The sequence below is a fragment of the Gekko japonicus genome, unplaced genomic scaffold (genome assembly GCF_001447785.1).
Source record: "Gekko japonicus isolate JY-2015 unplaced genomic scaffold, Gekko_japonicus_V1.1 scaffold427, whole genome shotgun sequence".
NCBI classification, from domain to species: domain Eukaryota; kingdom Metazoa; phylum Chordata; class Lepidosauria; order Squamata; family Gekkonidae; genus Gekko; species Gekko japonicus.
Genome location: NW_015163101.1, coordinates 516,291 through 528,486, shown reverse-complemented (window position 1 = coordinate 528,486; position 12,196 = coordinate 516,291). Strand labels below are relative to the sequence as shown.

The 12,196-nt window shown below is 50.1% G+C and overlaps 1 protein-coding gene across 1 annotated transcript in view; it reads right to left on the bottom strand.

Annotated features, from left to right (window-relative positions):
* Nucleotides 1-12,196, bottom strand: part of VAV2 (vav guanine nucleotide exchange factor 2) — a 289,301-nt gene that overhangs the window by 83,308 nt on the left and 193,797 nt on the right. The window contains exon 4 of the mRNA XM_015406735.1: nt 1,929-1,997. Coding sequence (XP_015262221.1) covers nt 1,929-1,997 — 69 coding nt within the window. The remainder of the gene's footprint in view (nt 1-1,928; nt 1,998-12,196) is intronic.

Sequence of the window (12,196 nt, the reverse complement as noted above, 5' to 3'; positions counted from 1 at the left end):
TCGCTGATCCACAAACCGGAAGGGCCTACGTTATTGAGATCTTGATATCGAGAGGCTTTCCCTCCGTGTTTTCCAAACCTTACAGTGCTTCTTCATAGAATTTCCTATTTTTCCTCTTATTTCCTTGAGGCTGGTACCTTCCTTCAGCACCTAACTCTCTTTCCTTTTAACCCCCAGTCTCTGTCTGGCTCTTGAGGTGCCCCAGGCAGCTTCCAGGGATCTCCTCCTCCTCCTCTCCCCGCCCAAGACAACTCTCCCTGTTTGGCTGGGCAGGGATCCTTCTGTCCCTAGAAGACCTGTATCCCCTTCCCTTGACCTGAAGGAGAGCCTCTCCTCTCACTGCCCAGCTGCCTGGCCAAGTCTCCTTGCCAGGGCTGCAGTCTCACTGGTGGTTTGGCATGGCAGGGTGGTGACCGGGGCTTTTTTTTTCTGGGGGAACACACCCTAACCCTAACACACACACCCGCAATAAGGAAAGTCCCGGTGGTGCCTCGAATTGTACAGGTTCAAAGTGTAGCAGAGCATTCCATCCAGACCGCACACCCTTAGTGTTGTGCTTCAACCACGGGACGAGCTGTAAGGGTGGGTTTCGTTTAAATGCGGGCGGATGGATGTACATATGTGCATATAGGCAGCAGCTAAAAAAACCCAGTGGATCTGCAAGTTCAGACGTCCCTTTCACTGCAGATGTCGGAAAACCTGGAGGGAACCCCGAACAACCCGTTAGTCCAGGACTTTCCCCAGTGTCTGTTTATTCCGCTTCCACAGCAGAACAGCAGGGGCTGCCGACGACTGCGCCACGGGAGGCAGAGGTCCTCGTCTGGAGGGGCCCATTTGGTCCACTCAGGCAACACCACTATAGCGCCACAAACGACCTGTGTGACCGCAGCCCAGTTCTTCAGTACAGGCTGAGAGGGAGGGACTCCGACGTTTTCGGTCCTGCGACTGAATTCTTCCTCAGAGCAGGTTTTCAACACTGAAGGGGCTCAGGCAACACCACTATAGCGCCACAAACGACCTGTGTGACCGCAGCCCAGTTCTTCGGTACAGGCTGAGAGGGAGGGACTCCGACGTTTTCGGTCCTGCGACTGAATTCTTCCTCAGAGCAGGTTTTCAACACTGAAGGGGCAGAATCGCCTCCCTCCTCTCCAATTAGGAATCCGTCAGAATGATGCCCCTCCCCCCTCAGCAGCACCCAGCTAATAAGAATCTCTGCCCTTAGCTGGAGCTGGCCAATCAGAGTGCTTGGCGTAGCCTGTCACGCAAAGCTCTCCATCCTGGAGGAGATTTAACTCTGCTCTGATAGGGCAGCCTTTTGAAGCCTGTCTTAAGGGCTGTCCATCACAGCAGTTCTCAGCCACATCTGCACAGGAACAGATCTCGCTGGTTCTAAAAGGGTTTTAGGAGCAGCACAACTGAAAGGCTGCTGATGTTCACTTTTAAAGCCCTGAAGGCACCTTGAGGGCGGACTCCCTCCATACAAGCCCGCCAAAAACACCCACATCTGCCTTCAAAGTCCTTGCCCCCCACCCACCCACTGAGGCAGGGCTCTGAGGGACAGAGGTGCCTTGTTTATGGAACTCCCTCCCCACAGTCATCCACCTGTGCTAAGCTCCTGGGCACCGGGCGAGAATGTTCCGATTGGCCTGGGAAATCGGCAATGAATTGGTTTATTCTCCCCATGGTACTGAGCTGGCTGGGAGGGGGTTAACTGTCTGCTTCTAAAGTTTTGAAGTTCTATCAGCTACATTAGACTTTTAAATTTTATTTCTTATCGTCTAAGGGTTCTTCTTGCTGCTTTTGACAAGCGCTGCTGAGTGATTATGTGTACAAACCTATCTTCTGGCTATCAGAGAGTCTATGAGAGAAAGCGGAGATGTATAAACGAGGATGGAGATGAGCTCCGGCTCACTGCCAGGGATACTTACTCGGCCAGTTCCTCCAGACTCCGATAGACATCCTCATCATTCTCTGTGGTCTCCTCTGAAGGGAACGGCCTGCAAGGGGGAGGAAGGGGAAAGAGAAAAGATTTACTAATAAGGATGGCTGGAAATTTGCCTGGAATGAACCCGATCCCAGAAAGCACATCCAGCCACTCCTATGGTAAGCAGGTGAGAGAGCTCTGGGGCAGGGTCACTGAGAGGGGGCTCCCTCCGTGGCTTTCAGTTCAGCCCCACAAAGAGCCACGTCGCTGACTGCACGAGGCAAGCCGATTGCTGGAGACAGTCAATGAGAACTTTTAGTTTCCAGGTCCTCTTTCTCAGACAGAGAACACAACACATCATTTCAGCTAATCAGTTAGCCATTTGCTACTTGAAATCACATCTGTTTCCAATATGGAGAAGGTGGTGAGGGTCCACTGTGAGCAAAACCCAATTGCATGAAAGAGCGACCTCTCTTCTCTCCCCCCCCCCATGCACCCAGTCTCTCTTCAGAACTCACCTGCTCCCTTTAGCCTAGTCCCTCCCCCATCACCCCAGGTGGCAACAAAGCCTAAATTCACTGGCCTCTTTTTCTTCCCTCCCCTTCGTCTGCCTTCCCATTCTCTCCTGTCTCCTCCATTGTTGAACTATAGACTGCAAGCTCCTTGGGGCAGGGATTGCTCTCCCCCCCCCTTACCCTGTTAGAGCACTAACTACTTCAACAACATTGGATTGGATCGTGCACGGCCAATCCATTGACAGTGGTGCTTTCCTCCAGTGCAAGGAGGCCTCTGTTGCTGCAGTGGAATTTTCCTGCTGCTGGAAGAAAGTGCTACCACTGGCAGAATGGATCCACAGGATCCAAAACAGCCTTGCAGTGAATATGTCTGTGTCAAGGAAAGAAGGAGCCCAGGCAAAAAAAATTAAACACAGTCAAAACATTTGTGGTTTCTAGATGCAATAACAGTTAGCATTTGACAACCAGATGGCATGAATTAAAATCCTGATGTTTGCACCTGTCAAACGTGTTTAAAGATTGTGAAAAGCAGTGGTGAGGCCACCGGCCCCGGAGCACACAGCCCCTCCTGCTTGCAAGGATTGAGGGAGAAGAGCCCTCCTCCCCAGAGTGCCAGTCCTCCCACCCTCCTGGTTTGCGCGAGAGAGACACATCCTGCCAAGCTGAGCCCTGCGTCAGCCACTAAGCATGCCCCTTCACCCCCACGCCTCAGGTGAGAGGATCACTTTTATATTTCAATTGCTGCACTCAACTTTCCAATTTTTTATTTAAATCTTCACAAAGTTTCTTAAAAGTTCTGAAACAGCCGCACAGGCAGAGGGGTCTCCGTGAGGTTACAAACACTTGCAAATCAGCAACACCCACACTACATTTCAGCTGCAAACCTGCAGAAGTATTTTCCCCACAGAGCTTGACCTGGAAGAAGAAAAGGTACTGAGCATATTGAGGGTCCCGTCCTCTAACACATTCATTCCCCCTCCTCCACAAGCTCTTCTACTAGCTGTTCCATCAGATCATCTTCTAAGGACCTTCAGTGAATTCCCCCTCTGCAAGAAAATAGTAGTAAACTAAATTTTCCACTTGAATTCACCAGACTTGATGTGTTTGGAAAAAGTGAAAAAAAAAGGTTTTGCCCAGAAATGCAGCTGTGCGTCTTATAAAACAGAGACAGGGTGACCCTTCAGACTGTGAATGCTGCCTTTGATTCTGGCAGTTTTGGGCCTCTGCTTTTAGGCAGCTTACAGAAGGTTTGACAGTAGGAACTTGTTCATAGGACAGAGCCTCCATATTCAGTATACCATTGAGCATCAGATACTGGGGGTGGCTATCAGGAAGGGTCAAGGGGAGTTCATGTTGCCGGCCTGGCCTTTTGGGATTCTCGGGTGCCGGCAGGGCTGAGCAACTCATGAACCACCCAGCCAGGCCCACTCTAGGAGCTGCATGTGGTGACTCGTAAGGACTTGGTAACTCCGTGGCTCCCTCATGGATCACTGCCTTGACGTGGCGAGGGGGCTTGCATGGTTCGATGAAGCTGTGGGCTATGCCGTGGAGGGCCACCCAGGACGGACGGGCCACAGCAGAGAACTCAGACCAAGTGTGATTCACTGGAGAAGGAAATGGCAACCCACTCCAGTACTTTAGCCAAGAAAGCCCCATGGGCTAAAAGATAGGACGCCGGAAGATGAGCCCCTCAGGTCGGAAGGTGTCCAATATGCTACTGGGGAAGAGCAGAGGGCAAGTACAAGTAACCCCAGAAAGAGTGAAGCGGCTGGGCCAAAGCCGAAAGGACACTCAGTTGTGGATGTGTCTGATGGTGAAAGGAAAGTCCGATGCTGCAAAGAACAATACTGCACAGGAACCTGGAATGTAAGATCTATGAATCAAGGTAAGCTTGATGTGGTCAAAAATGAGATAGCAAGACTGAACATCGACATCTTGGGAATCAGTGAACTAAAGTGGATGTGAATGGGTGAATTTAGCTCAGAAGACCATTGTATCTACTACTGTGGCCAAGAATCCCATAGAAAAAAGGGTGTTGCCTTTATAGTCAACAAGAGAGTGCAAAAGGCACTAATGGGATAAAATCTCAAAAATGACATAAGGATCTAGGTCTGAATCCAAGGCAAACCATTCAACATCACAGTAATCCAAGTCTATGCCCCAACCACTGATGCAAAAGAGGCTGAAGTGGACCGGTTCTATGAAGACCTACAACACCTCCTAGAACTAACACCAAAAAATGATGTCCTCATCATCATAGGGGACTGGAATGCTAAAGTAGGAAGTCAAAAGGTAACCGGAATAACAGACAAGTTTGGCCTTGGAAAGCAAAATGAAGCAGGGCAAAGGTTAACAGAGTTTTGTCAAGAGAACACACTGGTCATAGCGAACACCCTTTTCCAACAACCTAAGAGGCGACTCTACACATGGACATCACCAGATGGGCAACACCGAAATCAGATTGACTATATAATTTGCAGTCAAAGATGGAGAAGCTCTATCCAGTCAGTAAAAACAAGACCTGGAGCTGACTGTGGTTCAGATCATGAGCTACTCATTGCAAAATTCAGACTTAAACTGAAGAAAATCGGGAAAACCATGAGGCCATTCAGGTTTGACCTAGATCGCATCCCTGATGAATATACAGTAGAGGTGAAGAATAGATTCAAGGGTCTGGATTTGATAGATAGAGTGCCTGAAGAACTATGGACAGAGGTTCGTGACATCGTACAGGAGGCAGCAATCACCACCATACCAAAGAAAAAGAAATGCAAGAAAGCAAAATGGCTTTCTGATGAGGCTTTACAAATAGCAGAGGAAAGAAGGAAAGCGAAAGGCAAAGGCGAAAAGGAAAGATTTACCCAACTGAACGCAGATTTCCAGAGAACAGCAAGGAGAGATAAGGAGGCCTTCCTGAATGAACAGTGCAAAGTAATAGAAGAAAACAATAGAATGGGAAGGACTAGAGATCTCTTCAAGAAAATTGGAGAAATCAAGGGAGCGTTCCATGCAAAGCTGGCCATGATAAAGGACAAAAACGGTAGGGACCTAACAGAAGCAGAAGAGATTAGGAAAAGATGGCAAGAATACACAGAAGAACTATACAAGAAAGACCTCAATGTCCTTGACAAACACGACGGTATAATCACTGACCTTGAGCCAGACATCCTGGAATGTGAAGTTAAATGGGCCTTAGAAAGCATTACTAACAACAAAGCTAGTGGAGGTGATGGTATTCCAGCTGAGCTATTCAAAGTCTTAGAAGATGATGCTGTTAAAGTTCTGCACTCCATTTGCCAGCAAATTTGGAAAACGCAACAGTGGCCACAGGATTGGAAAAGATCAGTATACATTCCAATCCCAAAGAAGGGCAATGCCAAGGAATGTTCAAACTATCGCACAATTGCACTCATATCACACGCTAGCAAGGTCATGCTCAAGATCCTACAAGCTAGGCTTCAACAGTACGTGGATAGAGAACTACCAGAAGTACAAGCTGGGTTTCGAAGAGGTAGAGGAACGAGAGATCATATTGCCAACATTCGCTGGATTATGGAGAAAGCAAGAGAGTACCAGAAAAATATCTACTTCTGCTTCATTGACTATGCTAAAGCCTTTGACTGTGTGGATCACAACAAACTATGGCAGGTCCTTAAAGAGATGGGAGTACCAGACCACCTCACATGTCTCTTGAGAAACCTGTATAAGGGTCAAGAAGCGACAGTTAGAACCGGATATGGAACAACTGGTTGGTTTAGCATAGGAAAAGGAGTACGACAAGGATGTATATTGTCACCTTGCTTATTTAATTTATATGCAGAGTACATCATGCAAAATGCCGACCTGGATGATTCAGAAGCCAGAATTAAGATTGCTGGGGAAAACATCAATAATCTCAGATATGCAGACGATACCACTTTAATGACAGAAAGTGAAGCGGACCTAAAGGGCCTCTTGCTGGGGATGAAAGAGGAGAGTGCAAAAGTTGGCTTGAAACTCAACATCAAAAAACCTAAGATCATGGCATCCGGCCCCATCACATCTTGGCAAATAGAAGGGGAAGTCGTGGAAGTAGTGACAGACTTCACATTCCTGGGATCCAAGATCACTGCAGACGGTGACTGCAGCCATGAAATTAAAAGACCCCTGCTCCTTGGGAGGAAAGCAATGGCAAATCTAGACAGCATAATAAAAAGTAGAGACATCACCCTGCCAATAAAAGTCCGCATGGTCAAAGCAATTGTATTCCCAGTAGTCATGTATGGCTGCGAAAGTTGGACCATAAGGGAGGCCAAGCGCCGAAGAATAGATTCTTTTGTATTATGGTGTTGGAGAAGACTCTTGAGAGTCCCTTGGACTGCAAGGAGATCAAATCAGTCAATCCTAAAAGAAATCAACCCTAACTGTTTCCTGGAAGGCCAGATACTGAAACTGAAGCTCAAATACTTTGGCCACCAAATGAGAAGGGAGCCCTCACTGGAGAAGACCCTGATGCTGGGAAAGACTGAAGGTCAAAGAAGACGGGGACGGCAAAGGTTGAGATGGTTAGACAGGGTTATCGATGCAACAAACATGAAATTAAGCGAACTCCAGAGCACGACGGAAGACAGGAGGGCCTGGCGTGATGTGGTCCATGGGGCCGCGAAGAGTCAGACTCGACTGTGCAACTGAACAACAACAACAAAAACTTCATGGCAGGCAGCAAAATAGGCTGGGCCCCGTTCATGTCTTATGGGCTGCAGGTAGCTTGGTGGGCCACAAGCTGTGTGGATCTGGGCTGAGCCAGCGCATTGCACAGTTTCTACTCTCAGGGAAGGCTGGGCTTGTTGCAAAGAGTTCATAGGCTTGATGCTGCCTTATACGGAGTCAGACCCTTGGCCCATAAAAGTCAGTATTGTCTACTCTGGCTGGCAGCTGCTCTCCAGTGTCTCAGGCAAGGGTTTTTTCATCACCTACTGCCTGGTCCTTTTAACTGGAGGGTTAAGACCCGAGACTTTCTGCATGCCACTCAGATGTTCTTCCACTGAGCCACAGTCCCTCCCTCCTGGCCAGGCAGCACTTCAGCAGGTATACACAGCTCCTCCAAGCACTGGCCAGGCCAGCTGGACCTCAGTCCTGCCGATGCACTTGGCAGGGGAAGAGCTGCAGAGCTGGGCACTGGCTCTCCACCCTGGAAGCCTCACCTTTCTGGCCAAGCCTCCAAGGAGCCCCAGGCCTCTCTGGGACACAGTCTGAAAGCGAGCAGGACACACCTTTCCTCTGAAAGCCCCTCCATGCAGTAACACAGTTGTGGCCCAGACCCTCAAGACAGTCGTTTGAAACCCTGGCTGTTCAGGAGAGAGCCACGACCCTTCTCATCCCTTGGCCCAGCCGGCCAGCCCTCCTTCACCTGGAGCCCTGTGATGAGAGAGAAGCAGGCCGGGGCTCTGTGCCACCTCCCACAACTGAGGCCACAGCCTCCCCCATCCATCCATCCATCTCTCCCATGGCATCAGGAGATGAAAGGCTTGTGGGCAGGATAGCAACCCCAGAGCCAACTTGATTTCCCTAGTGCCGGGGGGGGGGGGGGGGGAGGGGCTACTTACCAAGCTTGTGAATGGTTCCTCATTCTCTTGGAGAGGAGTGACAACTGGAGTGCCTCTAGGATCTGTCCTGGGACCTGTTTTGTTCAACATCTTTATCAATGATTTGGATGAAGAAATACAGGAAATGCTTATTGAATCTGCAGATGACACTAAATTGGGAGAGGTAGCAAATACAGTAGAAGACAGAGTCAGGATACAGGATGATCTTGACAGGCTGCAAAATTGGGCTAAAACAAATAAAATGAATTTCAATGGGGATAAATGTAAAGTTCTGCATTTAGGTAGGAAAAATCAAATGCATAATTATAGGATGGGGGAAGACTTGCCTTGGCAGTACTATGTGTGAAAAGAATCTAGGGGTCTTTGTGGACTGAGTCGGCCATGTGATGCGGTAGCTAAAAAGGCAAATGTGACTTTGGGCTGTATCAATAGAAGTATAGTGTCCAGATTACGCAAAGTGATGGTATCGCTTTCCTCTGCTCTGGTTAGACCTCACCTAGAATATTTTGTTCAGTTTTGGGCACCACAATTTAAGAAAGATATAGACAAGCTAGAATGTGTCCAGAGGAGGGCAACCAAGATGTTGAGGGGTCTGGAGACCAAGTCCTATGAGGAAAGCCTGAAGCTGGGTATGTTTAGCCTGGAGAGGAGACGACTGAGAGGTGATATGATAACCATCTTCAAGTACTTGAAGGGCTGTCATATACAGGATGGTATGGAGTCTTCTGTTGCCCCAGAAGGTCAGACCAGAACCAACAGGTTGAAATTAAATCAGAAGAGTTTTCGGCTGAACACTAGGAGGAACTTCCTGACAGAGCAGTTCCTCAGTGGAACAGGCTTCTTCGGGAGATGGTGGGCTCTCATTCTTTGGAGGTTTTTTTAACAGAGGCTCGATGGCCATCTGACAGCAATGCTGGAAGGAAGGGTTGCATCAGTGCTTAGTTCTTGTGGCCCTTTCTTACACACCCAGGAAAATGCTAATCACCACTTTGGGGTCAGGAAGCAATTTTTCTCCAGGCCAGTTTGGCTGGTGATCCTGGTGGTTTTTTGTCATCTTCTGGGCATGGAACGGGGGGGTCACTGGGAGTGTGCGTGTGTGGGGGGAGGTATTTGTGAATTTCCTGCATTGTGCAGGGGGTTGGACTAGATGACCCTGGAGATCCCTTCCAACTTTGCAATTCTATGGTCTGGCTGACAAAGGACTGTTCAGATGGGATAAACAATCAGCTCTGCTGACTCAAAATGCCAAAGGGCATTCCTCCAAGAGGAGGGCTACCCTGGAAATGGAGTGGGAAGGAATCCCTTTCAAGGCCTGTCAGCTTGAACAATCTGACATCTTTCTTTTAATTATTCAAGAGCTGGTTCCTGATGTCCCCTCCCAGCTGGCTAAGATGTTACGCATCTCCCCAGTGAGGCTCGATTGTATACTTTGCCGAAGAGAAATAAATCTGCACCTGACAAAACAAGCAGGTGTGGCTTGTTGCCCCCCAAAGAGAGAATGAACAAAGATATCTGCAATCACAGAAGAATTTTTGCCTTATTAAGATACAACGCCTTACCCTCAGCCATAATGGAGGCCAGATATACTAGATCACAGAGGAAAAGTTGTATATGTGGCTTGGGAACTGACGAAACATTGGAACATGTAATTTTTGACTGTATTTTATATCAAAATATTAGGGAAGTTTTGATCAAGCCTATAGTTAACTCCTTTCCAGGTCGTAATACCCCCCCCCCCCAAGTTTTTCCTGCCCTCCAGGAGCTCTGCGGAGTCCGTGCCTCTGGCATGTCTGGCGTAAGCTGCACAAGTCTCTGAAGATTATGGGAGGGCCAGGTCTTTTGCTAGTGTCTACCGGTGGGCCCCCCCATCAGACTCTTATTTCTTTGATGCATTCAAGCAGTCCACAAAGGCATCCAGTCCTCAAATGAAGATGGTATCATGGGCTTTGCAGGTATTCGGAGCTCTCCCCAGAGCAAGAAACCAACTTGATGTGAGATAAAGCAGCCCTGGAGCACCATCCCGGCTGGCGCTTGGGTCCAGGAAGTGGCAACATCCATACACGACTAAATAAAATGTTATGACTCCCTTTGCAGCTATTAGACACAAGGGAAGGGAGGGGCCCATCACTTACTCCTTGGGGAAGCCACTCACGCTGTGCTAATCACTCTGCTAGGAAGCCAGTGGGCCACGACCAGTGCTGGGGCTGCACCAGCCACCCTTTGGTATATTTTAGGCACGCATGCACACACATACACACACATACACACACACCACCACCACCAGCCCTTCAAAGAGGAAACGGTTGGGGCCAAATGCAGGCTGGACTGGGCCTCCTGCCAAAATGAGCGCAGCGGAGAGCCTGCCTGGGTGCCCTATTTGTTGGCGTTTTGCAGCCAAGGCAGAGGGAGGGTCCGGGCTGCATATCTTTGGAAGGCACCGATCTGGCAAGGGCTTCCCTGTCCTTGCTGCCAAGTGAGGCGGAAGTGAACGGCCAAGCAAGGAGGCAGGCTTTGAAGACTGGGGCCACTCTGGGTGCGACCGGAGGGGATGGATCGGAGTCACTCAAGACCATGAGGGGGTCGACACACGGTTCAGAACTGGCCCGGCACCCTCCTTCTGAGAAGAAAACCAGGCCTAACAACCGGCCAGAGAGAAGAAGCAATGGTGGGGCTAGTAGGCAATGGGACGGGGGGGGGGTGGGGAGGTGTTTGGTCTGAGGGAAAGGAGGCATAGGCAGTATTGGGCTGGCATCTGCTTTGGCGCGTCACGAGAGAGGAGTCTGGAGGGCAAACGGGGGGCATGTGAGAAGCGGGCTCGGGAGGCGGGCTGAGGAGAGGCGCTCAGGCCTGGATGCAGACGGGGGCAGTGATGGGGGAGGTGAGAGCCAGAAGGGTGGCCTACTGAGGTGGGGGGGGTTTGAAGGTTAACCTCACGTATGCCCCCCTCCTTATCTTTTCCTCGCATAAGAGAGAGCATGAAAAGACACACAAAGGTGTGACACACACACACCCTCGGGTATCTATCTGTGGAAGGGGCAGAGTGGCCATTTAACCAACAGGGGAATGGTGGGCCGTTGACCAATAGGGTCCCTGGCGGTCAGGTATGCCCAGCCAAGCCCCAGCCACTCTGCCAGCGCTTCACCCACTGCCTGGTCCTTTTAGCTGATGGTGTCAGGGATCGACCCTGGGACCTCCTGCATGCCGAGCAGATGCTCTACCCCACCCCAATGGGTGAGCCAGTGTCCACTGCTGGAACTGCTGAGCCACGTGGCCACAAGGGCCACTCAGCCTGACGTGCTCCAGAGCCACCGTCACTTCCCAGTCCACCCCTGATCTGTGGGGTGGGAATCTGTGGCCCCATGCCAGCCTTGACTGTTGGGGCCTGGCTCTAGTTCAGGAGAGGGCTAGCTCCTTGCCTGCTGTGCTCCTCTCAGGCCAGCCTCCCGGGGACCCGGGCCTCCTCCCATCTCAGTGCCTCAGGCCGTCCAGCCTTCCCGGCTCATGAGAGAGATCAAGTCACCCCCACCCCCGATCCCACACTGCTGGTCCAAAACAGGTGACAGGGAGTGGACAGCCACGGCCAAGCCTCTGCTCGCCTCTCAAGCTCAAAGGGCAGCCTTGGGCCAGCCCCACGGATGCCACAGGATTGTGCGTGGGACCACCCAGCCTGCTTGCTTCCCCGGTGAACCAGCTCAAGGTTTTAGTTTTTTATGTATCTAAAGCATTTAGAAGAGGACCTAAAGAGCCTCCTGCTCAGAGTAAAAGAGGAGAGCGCAAAACTGGGCTTGAAGCTCAACATCAAAAAAACTAAGATCATGGCATCCGGCCCCATCACTCCTTGGCAAATAGAAGGGGATGTCGTGAAAGTGGTGACAGACTTCACGTTCCTGGGATCCCAGATCACCACAGACTGTGACAGCAGCCATGAAATTAAAAGACGCCTGCTCCTTGGGAGGAAAGCGATGGCGAACCTAAACAGCATGATAAAAAGTAGAGACATCACCCTGCCAACCAAAGGCCACATGGTCAAAGCAATGGTATTCCCAGTAGTCATGTATGGCTGCGAGAGTTGGACTATAAGGAAGGCCGAGCGCCGAAGAATAAATTCTTTTGAACTATGGTGCTGGAGAAGACTCTTGAGAGTCCCTTGGACTGCAAGAAGAACAAATCAG